Source organism: Erythrolamprus reginae, chromosome 6, assembly GCF_031021105.1.
Source record: "Erythrolamprus reginae isolate rEryReg1 chromosome 6, rEryReg1.hap1, whole genome shotgun sequence".
Lineage (NCBI taxonomy): Eukaryota > Metazoa > Chordata > Lepidosauria > Squamata > Dipsadidae > Erythrolamprus > Erythrolamprus reginae.
The window spans coordinates 42,893,507-42,912,205 of record NC_091955.1 but is presented as its reverse complement, the minus strand read 5'-3'; the positions used below and the strand labels follow the sequence as shown (position 1 = coordinate 42,912,205).

Here is an 18,699-nt window from a genome sequence, read left to right as displayed (position 1 = left end):
CATTTACCCCAGCATTAGTCCCATTGATGTCCAGATAGCCTCTGGCTTTACTTATTTGTTTATTTGTTCATTCATTTAAAAGATATGGCCACCCATCTTGTGCAGAACACAGGTCTGGGTGGCTCCTATACATTTCTTTACAGACAAATACTTTATCACAATATAAATTGTACATTTTTAATTGTGCCTTGTATAAGTATATGAAAACAAAATAATAAAAGAACAAATTTTAATTTGTAAACTTGTGACTGTATCCTTTAACTTTATAATATATTGGTTAAAACTGAGAACAGGTTTTGTATGCTTTTCAAAAATACAGTTTCTTTTATCAAATGGTGAAACAAATTTTGGTTAAAGAAGAATATAGCTCATTTCATAAAATCTGTTGTAAATACTGTATTATATAAGGTGGTATTTTTTTACACCTTAATTGTAGTTACTGTGCAAACACATTTTTTCTATAATAATTTTTCACATACTATTTTTTCTTACAGATAGCATATTCTGTTTTAAAACTAAAAAAATCCTATGAATCGGTTTTGGTTAATAGAGTGAAGTTGCTGAAACATCAAAATTTCAGCTAAAGGATTTTCTATCTAAAGTAGAATTAAAATTAAAATAAAAAATGCACTTATAGATGCTAGTGGCAGCAATTTAAAGGGAGGAGGATACATTATGGTGAAATCTATTTACATAATCTAATCGTGCTATTGGTTCGTTTTACTGGGATGTGCAAATCAAATTATTTTTAAAATTGTAAAAATTTCTTAACAATTTGTTGTTAGGAAGATCAGCCAGCAGAGGTCCTCACTGCCTTAAATAGCAAATTTGTATGTAAAATTTACTTGAAAGCATGACTGCTTATAATATCGAAGGCAAACTTGACTTATTTTCATGTTCATATTGTTAAATTATCATATAATAAAGCCACCCCCTGGTTAACTGTGAGGAATAACTCTTAGAGTAATGGCAGGAATATGGGAAAAATACAGAACAGTTTCACATTATGTATGTAATCTAATGCCATTATAACATCTTGTGAATAATACAAATTGATTGTGCAATAAAAGTCCTGCGAAGGTACAACTGCTGACGTGGAAGACACTTGTGTCACACAGCTAATTTAAGTAAAAGTCTAACAATATTTTAAAAAAATACTTGGACAATTTCTTGTATGTCTGATTTTCTTGCTTTTCTGCTTTGTGTTAAATATAAATAAAGCATGTAAAATATTTACATTATGTGTACATTACACATATATCTGCTTTGCTTGAATATCTGTAGTCTAGTAGACATCTTCCGGGTGATGGGACCATCTGCTTCACAATGTCTCAAATACAAAGATTATGGAGAAAAGAAGATATAATCTTCTCTGATGCAAAATATGAATGAATAAGAATGAAAAACTATTTGCCAATAAATAACATTAAAAAATGTGGTCTTCTCAGTCTTTTTGAATTGCAGAAGACTTGGGCAACCTGGAGGGGGCAGTTTTGTAAAATGCTCTTGTTTTTTTGCGTCAATACTCTTTTGTTATTTTTTAACAGATAGAGAAGTAAATAAAATAAAACAAGACATAGGTAAGCTGATTGTCCTATCAGCTCATCACAGTGGTGGGCTACTAGCCAGAATGCCTAATTGGACTCGCCTCTGTGGCTCTGGAGGTCCCGTGAGTTTGAGTGGAGTTATGCTGCTATGCCCATGCAGAAAGCGAAATTGTGCACGGAGACGCAGGTGCACCCGTGTTCCAGGCACCATGTGTTTTTTTGCATGTGTGAAAGCAACAATCCTTGCTGGAACATGGGCACACCTGTGTCTCTGTGCACAATTTCACTACCTGCACGCTATGTTGCCTCTAAGGTGCGCACCTGCGTAGGCACGCACAGAAAAATACCCTCCAGCCTTTTCCAAGGCTGCCCAGCTGAGCTGGGTGTCGGAGTTGGGGGCGGGGAGTGACAAGGTTTTTCTTCATTTGAAAAACTGCGCGCTCCCCATTCCACTTTGCCCCCGTCAGTTCAGGGAAAGATGGCAGCACCCATCAGGCACTTCCGCCCTTTCCCTGAGTAATTGAGGCTCGGCCTGTGCTGGGATGGAAGGAGGGAGGCAGCGGCAGCAGCTCTGTGGGGCTTTGAGTGGATGTCTCTCCCCCCTCTTGCCCCCTCTTTCTCTCTCCCCTCTCTTCCTACCTGTTTAATGGTGGCCGGCTCCATCTTGATGTGGGCTGCCACCGTCTTGTACTGGGATTGGGTGGTGGAGGGGACCCAGCGGCAGCAGGCAGCCCCCAGCGCAGCGGCAGAAGAGGAGGTGAAGCTCGTGCTTCGGCAACACCTGGGCTGAGGCCGGGCCCGTCGCCTCTGGCTCCAGGGGGCAGCCCCAGCGCGGCAGCGGGGGAGGAGGATGCGAAGCCGGCTGCCTGGGGAAAAGCAGTGCTTTTGAAAAGGAGCTCATTTTTCAAATGTGCCACTTCCCCAGGCAGCCGGCTTTACCTCCTCCTCCCCCGCTGCCGCGCCGGGGCTGCCCCCTGGAGCCCGGGGTGATGGGTCTGGTCTAGGCCCCAGTGAGGCTGAAGCACAAGCTTCTCCTCTTCTTCCGCCGCCACGCTGGGGGCTGCCCACTGCTGCCGGGTCCCCTCCGCCACCCAATCCCAGTACAAGACGACGACGGCCCGCATCAAGACGGAGCCGGCCACTGTTTAACAGGTAGGAAGAGGGGGGAGAGAGAAAGAAAGCAAGAGAGAGAGATAGAAGAGAGGAAGGAAGAGAGAGAGAGAGAGAAATGAGAGCAAAAAGGAAAGAAAAAAAGAGAAATGAGAAAATTATTGAGGCAGAGAATTAGAGGAAAGAGAGAGAAACAAAAGAGAGAGAGAAGTGACTCTTGATTTAAAGCATATGGTAAAAAGCACTCAAATAATAACAGGAAAAAAACCCAGCCCTCACCTTTTTTTGGAAATGGTTCAAGAGTTCACACACACACACACACACACACACACACTAGGGAGGAAGAGACAGGGATGGAAGGAATGAGAGAAAAAGGGAGGAAGAGGGAGAAATGAGAGAAAAGGGGGAGAGATAGGAGAGGTATCTTGAATTTTTTCCCTTATTTATTTATTTATTTATTTATTTTCTATGCCGTCCAGTCCCAAAGTGACTGCCGCTCAGACACTATACTTTTCTGCTCACACCAAAAAAAAATTAGAGGGAACATTGCCTGCACGGCACAGCAGCTTAACTCTGCTCAAACTCACGGGACCTCCAGAGCTGAAGAGGCGAGCCTAATTAGGCATTCTGGCTAGTAGCCCACCCCTGGCTCATCAGCACCTTTTCCTCCCTTGGTAGGAAAGTGGCATTATAGGCTGCTTACAAAAATAACTTTTTGCCTGTTTTCAGGGATGCTTTCATCAATACTTGCTGGTCCTATATGACTACTGAATTTGGCTGTAGAAGCAGTTTTGGTTTCTTTTAGACTTCAGCAATGTGTTAAGGCATTAATAAAGGATATAAAAGTATTAACTGACCTTAACTACAGAATAGAATAAAATTCCTTATTGGCCAAGTGTGATTAGACACACGAGGAACTTTCCCCCCCAGTAAATAAGCTCCCAATGTACATATAAGAATAGTGATAAGCAACAAAGTTATACCTAGTCATAAAAAAACCAGGAGATAGGGAATAAAGAAAATGAGAATAATGATGGTAATACAGTGATCCCTCGATTTTTGCGGCTTCAAACTTCGCGAAACGCTATACCACGGTTTTTCAAAAAATATTAATTAAAAAATACTCCACGGTTTTTTTTCTATACCACGGTTTTTCCCACCCGATGACGTCATACGTCATCACCAAGAATCACTTCTCTGTCTCTTTCTCTTTCTTTCCTGTCATTCTCTGCTTCAATCATTTTCTCATTTCTCTTTTTTCTTCCCTTTTTTCTATCATTTCTCTCTCTCTTCCTTCCACTCTTCTCTCTCTCTCTCTCTTTCTTCCTCTCTCTCACTCTCTTCCTTCCTTTCTCATCTTTCTTTCTCTCTCTTTCTCTATCTTGCTTTCTTCCTCTCTCACACTCTCTTCCTCCCTCTCTCATCTCTTTCTTTCTTTCCTTCTCTCTCTTTCTCTATCTCTCCCCCTCTTGCTCTCTCTCTTTTTCTCACTTTCCCTCTCTTGTTTTCTTTCTCTCACTCTTTCTTTCTCTCTATCTCTTGCTCTGCTATCTCTTGCTCTCCCCCCTCTTTCTCTCTCACGCGCCGGCCCGTGCACCCACCAGTCTCCGGAAAATGCCTGTCCCGCCTCTCTTGCAGCAGAGGAGAAAGAGAGGTGGAGCGGGCGGCGAGCGGGCAGGCGAGCGGCGGGCGGGCGAACGGGCGAACGGCGGGCGAACGGGCGAACGGCGGGCGGGCGAACGGGCGAACGGCGGGCGGGCGAACGGGCGAACGGCGGGCGGGCGAGCGGGCGAACGGTGGGCGGGCGAACGGGCGAGCGGTGAGCGAGCGGCCGGGCGAACGGCGGGTGGCCAGGTGAACGGCGGGGGAGCGGCGAGCAAGCGGCGAGCAAGCGGCCGGGCGAACGGCGGGTGGCTGGGCGAACGGCGGGCGGGCAGGCGAACGGCGGGCGGACGGGTGCCTACGGGGAACGGTGGCCGCCAGCGCTGCTGCAGGAGGACCCATGTCCGAAGAAAGCCGGTGAGAGGGGTAGTTTTTGGCTGTCCATAGCCAAAAATTGTGTTTTTATTTCCGCACCGCTACTTCGCGGAAAATCGACTTTCACGGGAGGTCTTGGAACGTAACCCTCGTGAAAATTGAGGGAACACTGTACTGCTTTTTTAGATAGTCTGATAGTGTTGTGGGAATTAGTTATTTAGCAGAGTGTTGGCATGGGGGGGGACTGTTCTTGTGTCTAGTTGTTTTGAGGTTCAGTGCCCTATAGCATCGTTTTAAATGTAGAAGTTGAAACTTTATGTCCAGGATGCCAGAGGTCTAGAGATTTTCACAGCCCTCTTTCTTGCTTGTGCAGTATACAGGTCCTCAGGCAGATTGGTAGCAATTGTTTTTTCTGCAGTTCTAATTATCTGTTGAAATCTGTGTTTTACTTGATTGGTTGTAGTGACAAACCAGACAGTTATAGAGGTGCACATGACAGATTAAACAATTCCTCTGGTATCAGCAGCTCCTACCTACACTGTTGTTCTGGGTTTTTTTTTAAATCCCACTGTTTGTGGCATTTTGATTTCAAAATATCCATTCTTGTCTTACGTTTCCACAATGAAAAACAAGAAATAAAAACCTGCACATTATAAATGGCGAAACAAAAATGAGTACAACCGCAATAAGAAGAATGTAGAGAGGAAGCACGGTAGGATAAAAGTATTGCAAAAATAGAAACCAGTTACCCAGCCCGAGGTCTGTAAATTTCCCCCCTCCTCCCTTCGCGATTCCTCCACCTCCTCGGTGCTGATAGGCCGCGTTCTCCTCAAACTTCTCCAAGGGCCGCTTCTTGGAAGACCGTCGCTGCTGCCGCCTAGCGGGACTGGCTCGGCGCGCTCACTCCTAAACACACGTTCCCTACTCCTAGCCCCGCTCTCACAACTGCTGCGGCTGCCAAAAGGCAAGCCCACCTCCAGCCGCCGCAGAGCAAGACAACAGCCGCCGCCAGCCCGACCCCGCCGTGCAGAAGTGAGACACCGCTCGGGACGGAGAAGAGCCGAGCGGGAAGCAGCAGGACGCGGGAAGGCGCTACCTTGAGGAAAGGCGTCTTTTCTTGAGTTCTCTCCCCCCCCCCCTTTTCCGGTGGAACAGATAAGTCAAGCACGGCATGGCGCGGCATGGAATCAGCGCCTTCTGCTCAGCAGTGCTTTGGCTTTGCGGCACCTTGTGCCTCGCCAGTCTGCCGCTTTTGCGTGGCGCACAGCGCCAGGAAGACACCCTCTACATGTGGATTGACGCTCACCAAGCCCGCATGCTGATCGGTAGGTAAGGCTGGGGCTCGCGCTGGTTCGGGCAAAGGAGAGCGCGCCAAAGGGGCTCGCCAGAATCTCCTCTCTTTGCCCGCCGTCAGCGTGCGCCCTCGCTCAGACGTTTCTAATCTGGGTCTGGGTCTGGATATATATATGTCACAGCTCCGTTCCTACTCATCTGGGGCCAGGATCTTGGGTGGGAAATATGAGATTGGTTCTCAAACTTGGGAAGGGCATCGGATTTTACCTTTCCCCATTCGCATCCTCTTTGGCACGTGGATTCTCCACAAGATAACTTTAACTCTTAAGCCTTGGTACAAAAAGCGCTGGAGTAGAACTTTGGAATCCATTGCCATTAGATGTGCTTATAGCTGCCAGTTTGGACAATTAAGCAAGAAGTTTCTTAAAGTATAAGACTACCAATGGCTATTGGTCATCGAGAATGGCTATGCATTGCCTGAAGTATCTTTGGTGTAAGCCCCTGGATAGCTATTAGGGGGAAAAACGGAGGGATGCAGATGACTGGATGCAGACATACCAAATGATGGATTAAACCTTGGGTCTGCTGGTTCTCTCCCCGTGCCCCCTCCCCCCATGAGTATATATACAAGACAATTACTAAAGAAAATGAAAAGTCCCTTGGGGTATTTGGCTTCCACCAAACAAAATTCCTGAAAAAGTAGTTAAGGAGACAATTGCCGTTTCCCCCACCCTTGTCTTTCTAGCACTGAACAGAGAAAAGTTACCTACATATGTTGCATACAGAATAGCAATTGTAAACATGAATGGATTAGCAGTGTTTTTTTTCTACAAAGTTTTGTGGAAGGGTATTGACTTCGTATCAATGTAAGGGTAAAAAATGATTAAACATAATCAGTCAATCAAGTGATTCTTTTTATACAGAATTTTTTTAATGCTTACATTTCTATTCTATGAGTAACCTTGATGAATGACGCGGAACAACTATTTCCCAGACATTATGGGGTTAAATCCAAAAAACGTATAGTAATGCATGATGGTGGATTTCTTTTTTTATATGTTATACATTCTTTATTCCCATAAGTGACTGAATTGGCATGTCTCAGTACATATGAATTTCTGCCATAGTTGTGACAGAGTAACTCTCTGACCGAGCCTGCATATTTTCCTATAAAACCCCTTCAGACTGAATGCTTGCTTTTCATCCCATGTTAGTATTTAATTTACTGCCTGTTTCAAGTTAATTGGTTTTATTTTACAGGCTTTGAAGAGGATATTCTGATTGTTTCAGAAGGGAAAATGGCCCCATTTACTCACGATTTCAGAAAAGCTCAACAAAGAATGCCAGCTATCCCTGTCAACATTCAGTCTATGAATTTCACCTGGCAAGCAACAGGAAAGGTAGGTAGATGGTATAGACTGGTATAACTTGGCACTGTTGGGGTGGAAGTGACAGGAAGGGGAGAAGATAATTTTTTTTAACTGGATCAATTTTTATTGAATTTTAGAATTACATCAAAAAGGCAAAGTCTACAAAATTAGACTTTGAATTAGTATATGCCTGGTGAAATATGAATTAATCAAGTCTTATGATAGGCATACTTTCTCTGTATGTGTCCCTCTAATGAAACTCAGTTTCAGATAGAAACAGTCCCTCAAAATAAGTATTTTGAGCCAGGGCCAATACTTAAATACATCTCATTTAAAGCATTAAATAAGTGTTTTGAAAGACAAAATATTGTCCAACCTAAGGCCACTATCTTGCTGTTTAATTTTTGTGGCACAATCTTGGGAGTTCTAAGGGCAGAACAAATTGGATAGGAGGCTGCATGCAGCTCTTTCCTAGCCTCTACTCTGGGATTACCAAGAGTATTACCAAGAGCAGCTTTAAAGTGTGCCTAAATAGGACAGCATAGTGCTGGGGGAAGGTGAGCGGGATGGACCCACCCTACCTGCAGGTCGCTATTACCGGATCCCCTGAACTGATCCAAACCAGATGAACACCACCTTTGAGAACACATATTCCTTAGGGAATAGAAATGAAAGAAAAGCTAAATGTAATTTCATTTCATTGACTTGTAGATTTAATTAAAATTTAATATAGATATAACTCCTTTAATATTTAACAATCGATCTGTTCTATTCTGTTCTATTCAATATTATCACTTCATTTAGGATTCAAGAAGGCTGCATACAAAGTTTTTAAGGACTGTATAGGGTCAGCAGCCTGAGATTTTGTATCCATATTTAAATATAGGTAAATTGACTGAAGTCACTTTTGGGTGGATTTGAGAACTGCCTATGTTAATGCAATTGTGCTGTTGATGTAATTAATTAGTTAGTTAATTAATACCCCACTTTTATTGATGGTGAAACTATCTAACATTCCTTCCCCTTCCTATTTTCCTCCCCCCAATCCTGTGAGATGAGAAAGGCTAACAAATTTAGAGACCAATTTATTCAAATGTTTTATCTAGATTTACTGGAGCTACTTGAAATAAAAATATTTTTTGGTAATATATTCATTTTAATAGCCACAATTCATCCCATTAATGAAATTTGTAAGTTGCTCCATTCCTTGAGATCTGAGGTGAGATGTGCTAAGAGAGAGACAGTCATCCACCTGGTTTTCATGACTAAAGCGGGTTTAAAACTCACAGTCTTCTGGTTTCTAGCCTGGTGCCTTAAACACTATACCAAACTGGTTTTCCTAATTAATAATAAGTATTTGAAGGAGATGATTGATCACTGGTACACAAACTTTTATGTGATTTCCAAGGTAGTATCACAACTTACAACTGTGGCTACTGTGATTCAGGCATGCTATTCCTCCCTTACTCACTAGATTTTATTTATTTATTTTTATTTATTTATTTATTTTGTCCAAAACACAATGACAGTTTTAGTGGGTATATACATATACACATAGTAAAATACATGATGAAGGTTATAGAGGAGATACTCATATTAAATATATATCTATGAAAGAATAGAAAAGAAGATATAGTAATTAGAACATATCAATGAAAGAATAGAAGAAAGGTATAGGAGATATAGGAGAGCAATAGTACAGGGGATGGAAGGCACTCTAGTGCACTTGTACTCGCCCCTTACTGATCTCTTAGGAATCTGGATAGGTCAACCGTATATAATCTAAGGGTAAAGTGTTGGGGGTTTGGGGATGACACTATGGAGTCCGGTAATGAGTTCCATGCTTCGACAACTCGGTTACTGAAGCCATATTTTTTGCAGTCAAGTTTGGAGCGGTGAATATTAAGTTTAAATCTGTTGTGTGCTCTTGTGTTGCTGTGGTTGAAGCTGAAGTAGTCGCCGACAGGCAGGACGTTGCAGCATATGATCTTGTGGGCAATACTTAGATGTTGTTTAAGCCGTCTTAGTTCTAGGCTTTCTAGGTCCAGGATTGAAAGTCTAGTCTCGTAGGATATTCTATTTTGCATGGAGGAATGAAGGCCTCTTCTGGTGAAGGATCTTTGGACATTTTCAAGGGTGTTAATGTCTGAGATGCGATATGGGTTCCAAACAGATGAGTTGTATTCAACGATGGGTCTGGCAAAAGCTTTGCAAGCTCTTGTAAGCTGTGTGAGATTGCCAGAGCAGAAGCTACGTAGGATTAGGTTTACAACTCTTGAAGCCTTCTTGGCTATGTTGTTGCAGTGGGTTTTGGCACTTAAATCTTTTGTTATTAGTATACCGAGGTCTTTAACCGAGTGGGGATTATCTGTGATAATTTGATTATTCAGTTTGTATTTGAAGTTCAATTTCCCCCCCCCCCCCAATGTGTAGGACAGAGCATTTGCTAGTTGAGACGATATAACATGGGACCCCAATCATGAGACTGGGTATATTGTAGTTGCTGAGCAGTTAAAAACATTGACAGAGAGGAGTCATTGAGGAATACAGAAAGGTGGGTACATACAGGAATCAAACAATTTCCAAGAATCATATGCATGTCAACAGTTTGCAACAAACAAAATGTAGAAACATTTGAAATATTTGCGAGATGTAGAGAAATATTACAATCCAGTCATCGCAGGTCCACAGAACGCCTAGAGTGGGTGTAAGTGGGAGCACGGAAACAGATAACTAGAGCAATAAGAAGAGATATGCACAGAAAACACAATACGAAAATAAAAACATGCAGGAAAAGTGACATACATGACATGGGTCCATTTAACCCATCCCATAAAGTCATATGGGAGGGGTGTTTACAAATGCGCAGAAAAGGGCATCCTCCTGGTGGAAGATATTTTGAGGATCAGTAAAAATTTCATCATAAGTTGGAGGGTGATCCAGCCCGGATTCCTGGACGGGCATGGAAACAGCCTCTGTAGTTGATGCGGACATCATCAGTTGAATATACAGCACTCAGAGAGGGATTCCTCCTTTTCTTTTCTTTTTGGAAGAATCATTCGCATAAGATCTTTCCAGTCATTTGGGACCATCACATAGGTAGAAGAATTTTGCACCCCATACAAGGAAACTGCCTGCTTCAGCTCCCTCAAAATCTTAATAGGAAGTGGCTGAACAACAGTTGCCCCTGAAGCGTCATTGTATAAAGGAGCACAAAGAGGTAGTTCCTCCATGTTCAAATCCCCAGACCTTTTTGCTTCAAAAATTCCTTGAGCTATGGCTCCTGCAGAAATAGGTGTAGGGTTTTGAGGAGCCAAAGGAGCAGTGGACATGACCGAATAAGAACCAAAATGTGTGGAGGAAGATGCGGGCTTTCCTGATTTTGATTGATATGATGGCGGAGAAGGATCTTCACCTTTAAGCAACCCTTCATCTGAAAACATTCCATAATAATCCGCCAAGTAGATAAAATTTTAGGGGGAGCCCTCTGAGACTCATGAAAGAAGGCTCCTAATTTAATCCAGGAGGAGCATTTCAAACTCCCTTTCTCTGGATAAGCGGGACAATTTTGGTAAATATATTTTAGAAGGGAAATCAAATCTTTCTTTGATGGCATAGAAAAATTCTTACCATTATTTTTAAGTATTATTATGGTGATTTCTTTAAGCTCCTCATAGTGAGCTATTTGGGACTTAGAGAAGTCTGATCCCATACTCACCAACAAAGGGTGCTCCATTCGCAAACAGCCTTCCCTCGGCATGCAGTCAAACAAGGGAACATGGTCAGACCAGGCGATGAGTCCTTTATCTGGATCACGTCGGGGGTCACCAAATGAGGGGTTTCCAACCCCCCCCCCCAAACCAGTGGGTCAACCTCAGGGATGAAAGAAGGCAATGCACACAGCATTGGTTCAAATTGAGACGGCCCTAACCGAAGACCAGGACTCTATTTTATTGGGTTACATATGCTAAGCAGTTACACGTATAGCAATGGCTCACATGATTACTTTTGTCCTATGTATGAATTTCTTGCTGTGCCACATTTACAATTTCCATTCCCTCTATTGAGTTGTCTCTACTGAGTTATTGCCTCATTATAGTTCTGCTTTTCTCTCTGATCTTCCTACCATACTACTAGGTGACAGGTCAGTGGTGATATATTTCATATAAAGTCATACCTCTTCTTTTTTTTTTTTTAAATAAATTTTTATTGATTTTATAGGTTTACAAAAAACAAACATATAACAGTGCACAGTGCATGTGCCCATCACCAAACAACACACACACCCCGTCACCCCCACCACCCCTATAGAAGGATTCAAAGAATTTTAAATTATTTATCTATCTATTGATCCTTGGCTCTATCTTGAACGATTTTTACTAAAAGAGTGATTGTAATTTATTTTTCGTATTTACATCACAGATTCTACTTAACATATAATCTTTTACCCTGTTCCATCGCACCATCAGCTTCTCTAGTTTATTCTCATCAAAATTATTTAATCTTATTTCCATAATTTCAAAATGTATGTGATCCACCATGTACCAGTACCAATTCTGTAGTGTCCATTTTGTAGAGTCTTTCCATCCTAATACTATCACCGCTTGAGCACTTTCCAATGCTACAGTTTTAATTTCTTTAGATTCTCCTAGTTCCCTATATTTAATTAAGATTGCTGTTTCTTTTGTAATTATCCAATTAATGTTTAACATTTTATTAATTTCATTCTGGACTACCTTCCAGAATTTCTGTATTTCTGTACATTCCCAGATCATATGCATAAAAATTCCTTTTTTCTGGCATCCATGCCAGCATTTACCCTTCTCTTTCCCCTGGAAGTGTGCAATTTGTACAGGTGTATAGTACCACTTATGTAAGATTTTTCTTCTCATCTCTTTAACTCTCGTATTTTTAATCTTATATATATTTACTATTGTTTCTTCCATTTCTCTTTCGTCTATTTGTAAGTCATCCTGCCAACATCTTGTTAAACTTTTAACTACTTCTTCTTCCCTCTGCAATAGCATTCTATATATGTTACTGGCTTGTGCTTTACTTTCATTTATCTTTACCCTTATTATTTTTTCCAAGCTATTTTCTTCTCGTAAGAAGGCTTCTTTATTCTCACTTTTATTTAAATATATACATATTGCATTAATCTGCAACCATTGCTGTTTACCGATCCACCATTCCAATCTAGTTCTACTAACTCTTCCATCTTTCTCATATAACTGTTCCATTCTCATTACCCCTTTACTATTTAATATTTTAATAATTCTAGTTAAATTAGCATCGTCCCCTATATTCAGTACATGTAACGTTGATAGCTTGGATATCTTTATTCCACTTGTCCTCTGCCATTTAAGCCATATTTCTAAACATGCTTTAAAAGGATCACTTAGGGTACTGGTTTCAATTCTACTCCAATTTTTAAATAATAATTCTTTGTTATTTATATTATTCTCTTTCTAATATAATTTATATAATTTCTCTTTCTAATTCTACCCATTTCTTTCCCCCCCATAACTGTAGCTCGATTAACCTTTCGATTTGAAATGCATTTCTATATAATACTAGGCATGGGCTTCCCCAACCTCCTTCTTTTTCTTGTGCAAACTGCCAATGCTTCCTTATTCTGGATTTTTTCTCTCCTTCAATCCAAAAGTTTAATCTATTATCCCATTCTCTTAATTTTGCCTCAGGAAAACTGCCCGGTAAAACTTGAAACAAATACATCATCTTTGGTATTATCATCATCTTAAGGGCCCTAATCTTAGCCATTCTTCCTAAATTTTTACCCTTCCAATTTTTGATCTGCTTCTGGATTTTTTTCCATATTAAGTTGTAATTGGCCGTTGTTATTTTTGATGGATTTTTAAGTAACCAAATTCCCAAATATTTCATTTTTTTACAACCTAATTTCAATCCTGAGATTTTTTGAATTTCAATTTGCTCTTTGGGGCCAGTATTTAAACATATTATCTCTGATTTTTCTATATTAACCTTAAGCCCAGATTGATCTTTAAATTCCTGAAGTAATATCATTATTTTTTTCATCATTTCAATTGGGGTTTCAGACATTACTATAGCATCATCTGCAAATAAGTTTAATTTCAATTCAAATTCCCCTATTTGATAGCCTCTCCATTCCTTATCATTTCTAATTTTATTTGCTAAGGTCTCAATTGCTAATGCGAATAGCATTGGGGATAATGGGCAACCCTGTTTAGTTCCATTTTGAATTTTAATCATTTCTGTTCTATTGCCATTTACTCTAATTTGAGCTACATTATCCTTATATATTGTTTCTATAACTTTACAAAATTTATTTCCAATATTTAAATCTTTACATAGTTGAAATAGGTATTCATGATTAACTTTATCGAAAGCCTTATAAACATCTAATTTTAAAATGCTTAATTTCCTTTTAGTACTGGTAGCATGGTGTAAAACATTGATCACGTTTCTTATTGGTTCAAAGATTTTCCTTCCTTTCACAAATCCATATTGATCTTCTCCAATTATTTTTGGTAATATATTCTCCACCCTATTTGCCAATATTTTCATAAATATCTTGTAGTCCTGATTTAACAAGCTAATGGGGCGATAGCAACTAGGATCCGTTAAATCACGATCTGGTTTTGGGACCGTTATAATTTCTGACATTTTCCACGTCTGTGGAGTTTCAAAAGTTTCCATTACATTATTAAACAATTTCTCCATATACGGTAGTAATTCATTCATATACACTTTATAATATTCAGCTGTAAAACCATCTGGACCTGGAGCTTTAGCAGGTTTCAATCCCTTAATAACTCTAGATATCTCCTCACTTGTAATTTTTGCATTTAACATTTGACTGTCCTCTTCCTTTAATTGCTTTTTAACCTCTGAAGTTTGTGAAACAACATACTCTTTTTTATATAATTCCCCATAAAAATCTCTCATTATTTTTTCCATTTCTACAGTATTACGTTTTATTAGACCATCCTTATCTTTTAAAGCAGAGATAAAAGATTTCTCTTTTCTTTTTTTCAAATAGTGTACCATTTGCTTCATAGATTTGTTGTTCCAACTTCTAATTCTATGTTTCATAATCATATTCATTTTATTCCAATTTTCCTCATCAAGTAATTGTAATTGCTTTTTCTTAAATGATAATAATAAATTCCATTCTCTGTTTCTTGTAATTTTTAGGGTTTCTTGGATTAATTCTATCTCTTTTAATAAATTATTTCTCTTAACATTCCAGGATTTCCTAAGGAAAGCTTCCGTACTAATGCAATTACCCCTCATCACTGCTTTATGTGTATCCCAGACTATTGTTTCTTTAATCTCGCCTGTTGCATTAATACTAAAGAATCCATTGAGTTCCTTTTGTAATTTAATTCTACTCTCCTCATTTGCTGAGACAATGGGGTTATAACTCCAAATTCTTTGTTTATTGCAAACCTCTATTTCTAACACAGCTGACAAAGGAGCATGATCTGATAGCCAGATAGCTTTCATTCTGCTTTCTTCAACTTAACCTTATCTGTTTTATTAATTAACATATAATCTATACAGCTAAATTTATTATGTCTTGCAGAATAGAAAGTATCTCTATTAACTACGTTTTGATGAAGGTCCATCATATTAATTTTATTTAAATGTAACTTTTTCTTTTCCCCCTTCCCTGTTGTTAATTCCAAATTAAAATCACCTGCTAAAATCACTATACCTTCCGCAAAATTATCTAATTTCCGTTTTACATTTATTATGAATTGTTTTGCATTTACGTTAGGGGCATAAATAACCGCTAGAGTTACTAGATTATTTCTTATTTTCCCCTTAATAAATAACATTCTGCCATCCTTGTCCCTCTTAATATTGCTTAACTGAAAATCCACTCTTCTGTGAACCAAAATAGCTACCCCTTTTGCTTTGTTCGTTCCTTTCGACTGATAAACTTTTTCCCATTCCATATTTGTTACTAATCTATTTGTTTTTCCCTTCCCTTATGAGTCTCTGAAAGGAATAAAATATCTGCCTTACAGTCTTTAGCCAGCTTCATGATTCTACATCGCTTTTTCTGTGATGAAAGACCATTTACATTGAGAGATAAAAGGCCTAAATCACTCATTTACATAAACTAAATGCATTTCCTCTTTCAACAAAACAGAGCCTGCCAGAGAATTGTTTATTTTTCCAATGAATCCACACCCTGGTGCCTCTAACCTGACCTCCCCCACAGGGGAAGGCAACGAAAAAACCCTTCCGTTACTGAGAGGCACTCTTAGATCTACATTCCCTCTGAAAGCCCTCCCTTCTTCCCCATTTTACAAGACAATAAAAGATTCCCCCCTTCTTCCCTCCTCTCCCCTTGTTAACTAGCATGAACCCCCAACAAGAAGTACAGAAGTACAGAAAAAAGGTTAATTAGTTGAAAAACTTAATACCATATTAGCACAACAACTCAGTTCAGTTTATTATTTTTTTCTTTTGTCGGGTGATACGTGGCTCATCTCGCTTCTCTGATTGAAGTGAAGCCAATTCTCTTTGAAGCTCGGCAATTTTCTCCTCTTTGCTTTGTTCTGACTCGCGAAACGGTTCTGCTGCATCTGGCCGGTCGATCGATGCCTGGCTCTGCATTGCACCCTCTGGATTTAATCCCAATTGGAAAAGCAGCTTTCTTCCTTCTTCTAATGACTTTGCCTGAAAAAACTTGGTATCTTTAAACACAATGATGGTGGCAAGGTATCTCCAAGAAAATTTGATCCCATTTTCATACAGCTGAGAAGAGACCTCTCTCATCTGATTTCTCATCTTGAGAGTCTCGGCAGATAAATCTTTTAAAACACGTATTGGAAAAGCTTTGTAACGTAAGTTTAAAATCTGTTTCAGTTCTTTAAAAATCTCTGCAGCTCTTCTTTCTGAAGCAAATCTAATAACAATGTCTTTTGAATCACCCTTACGAGGTCCAAAAGCCCAATGCACTCTTTCAAATTCTTGCAACTCACATGTAACTTTGTTCTCGATAAACCACAGGAGGATTTCTTGAATAAGTTGTTTGCCCCCCCAAAAAAAATCTTTGGGGAAGCCTCTCAAGCGTATGTTAGCACGACGCTGTCTATCTTCAAGATTTATGATGCAAATTTCCTGGCGAGATTTCCCCGCTTCCAGCTTTCCAATCCTTTAATCTTGAGTTTTTGTTTGTTGTTTCAGTTCCGCCATTCCAGTTCCCAGTGCCGATAAATCTTTTTTCATCTCTTGGAGCAATTTACCCATATCAGCAAAACCTTTAAGCAGCGAGTCCATCTTCTCCAGCTCCACAGCAGACGCCATTTTCCCTTTGTGCTCACTTCTTCACCCAACCTCGTTAAAAAAAGTTGTTTGCTTCAACTTTTAACTCCTTCTGGTAAAGTTTTCCGACAGCTTATTCAGTTCACTCTCCTCTCAATCCACTTTTGGTAAGCTAGAGAGGGTAGTTAAGGGTTAACTTTTATTTTTTCTTCTTCATATGGGGGAGCTTTCCCTTGGTGCGTCTAGTCCATCCGACGCATGCGTAGATCAATACCAAGTCATACCTCTTCTGACCATGGTACTGTTATTAATTGTTTCATTGTGTTACTGCATGACTTATTTTAATATGTGGATATAATCCATCTTGCCTTATATTATGTACTCATACCTACCCAAGTCATCCTGCCGTTCTCCAACCGCACATTGACCCAAAGGTCCAGCATGAATTATTACAACAGGCAACCCTAAGGAAATAATACTTGGCTACCTATCTATCTATCTTTCTATCCGTCCATCCATCCATCCATTCTTCCATCTATCTATCTATCTATCTATCTATCTATCTATCTATCTATCTATCTATCTATCTATCTATCTATCTATCTATCTATCTATCCATCCATCCATCCATCCATCCATCCATCCATCCATCCATCCAGCCATCCATCCATCCATCCATCCATCCATCTATCTATTATAAACAATAAAACTCTAATTATAAAATCCATGACACAAAACAATCCAATCAACACACATGCATGCCATTCAACCCAATTGGGCCGTGACAATGTAAATGCTACAATGTAAAGTAGCTTGTATAATAGTTTATATGTGCTGTCCTCTCAAAATAATGCAATACACAGCCATTAATGTCTAAACTGCTGGCAACAAAAGTGAGTACACTCCTTTTTTTTTTTTTAATTGTTTTATTATTAAAATGAAAACATTTACATCATATAATACAACATAAGATACAATTCGAAACATAAGGACAAACAGTACAGGGAAAAAAAAAAAGAAACAAAAGAAAAACCTATAGACAAAACGAGTAAAAGTGTCGGCGAGTAAACGGGGGAGTTGTATTGAGAACGAAAATTGGGTCAAATTGTATATGCTCATTACCATGTTTCGAGGATTGTATCAGAAGGGTTCAATGCCGGAGTTGAAATAAACACATTGCGGAGAAGTTAACAGATAATAATAAATCTACATATCTAAATATATATAACGTCTCGTGTTATTTTATGAGATAATAAAATGATTTATACCAGATTTGTGTCAGTTCGAAGTGGAGTCAAAAATCACAATCTTATAGCCTATTGTTCTCGCTTTTGCTTCCTAGCCAGTTATAAAAAGGGTCCCAACACTCGTTGAACGTAGCCGAGGATTCATTTCTAACTTGTGAAGTCAATTTTGACATTTCTGCACAGTATAATATTTTTTTAATTATTACTTCATTTGGGGGTACTTCTTCGTTCTTCCACCACTGCGCATATGAAAGTCTAGCTGCGGTTACTAAATGAATGATTAGGTGTACTTGGGATTTCGATAGATTTTGTCTGGTTATGCCCAATAAAAAGCATTCAGGAGTTTTGTCAAGTGTTAAATTTAACATTTCATCGATCCAAATTCCGATCTTATTCCAAAATAAATTTGCTTTGGTACATTGCCACCATAAGTGGAAGTAGGTGCCCAATTCTCGTTGGCATTTCCAGCAATTTGGAGAGAGTTTGTTGTTTGATTTAGTTAGCTTGATTGGGGTAATATGCCATCGGTAATACATTTTGATCAAGTTTTCTTTATAGGAAGTGGCAATAGTCAATTTATAATTCCTAGTCCAGAGTGTTTGCCACTCCTCCTCTTTAATTTCGGTTTTGAGGTCCAGGTTCCATTTCTTAACGTTAATTTTTATATTAAAGTTGTCCAAATCATTGTAAGTTAAGTAACAATAGAAATTTTTAATTAGCTTTTCTTGAGGGCCTATACATAGCTTGTCTAGAAGGGCATTTTTCCTTATCCCAGATATTTTTTTGTCTTTGTTATATTTAGATTGGATCTGGAGGTATTCCCACCATTCCACTTTTTGACCCAAATTTTCTAGTTCTAGCCTTGTTTTAATT

General features: G+C 39.4%; 1 protein-coding gene across 1 annotated transcript in view; it reads left to right on the top strand.

Annotated features, from left to right (window-relative positions):
* Positions 1 to 5,503: 5,503 nt before the first annotated feature.
* WIF1 (WNT inhibitory factor 1) overlaps positions 5,504 to 18,699 on the top strand; it is a 109,202-nt gene continuing 96,006 nt past the window's right edge. The window contains exons 1-2 of the mRNA XM_070755633.1: positions 5,504 to 5,959; positions 7,188 to 7,327. Coding sequence (XP_070611734.1) covers positions 5,806 to 5,959; positions 7,188 to 7,327 — 294 coding nt within the window. The 5' untranslated portion in view covers positions 5,504 to 5,805. The remainder of the gene's footprint in view (positions 5,960 to 7,187; positions 7,328 to 18,699) is intronic.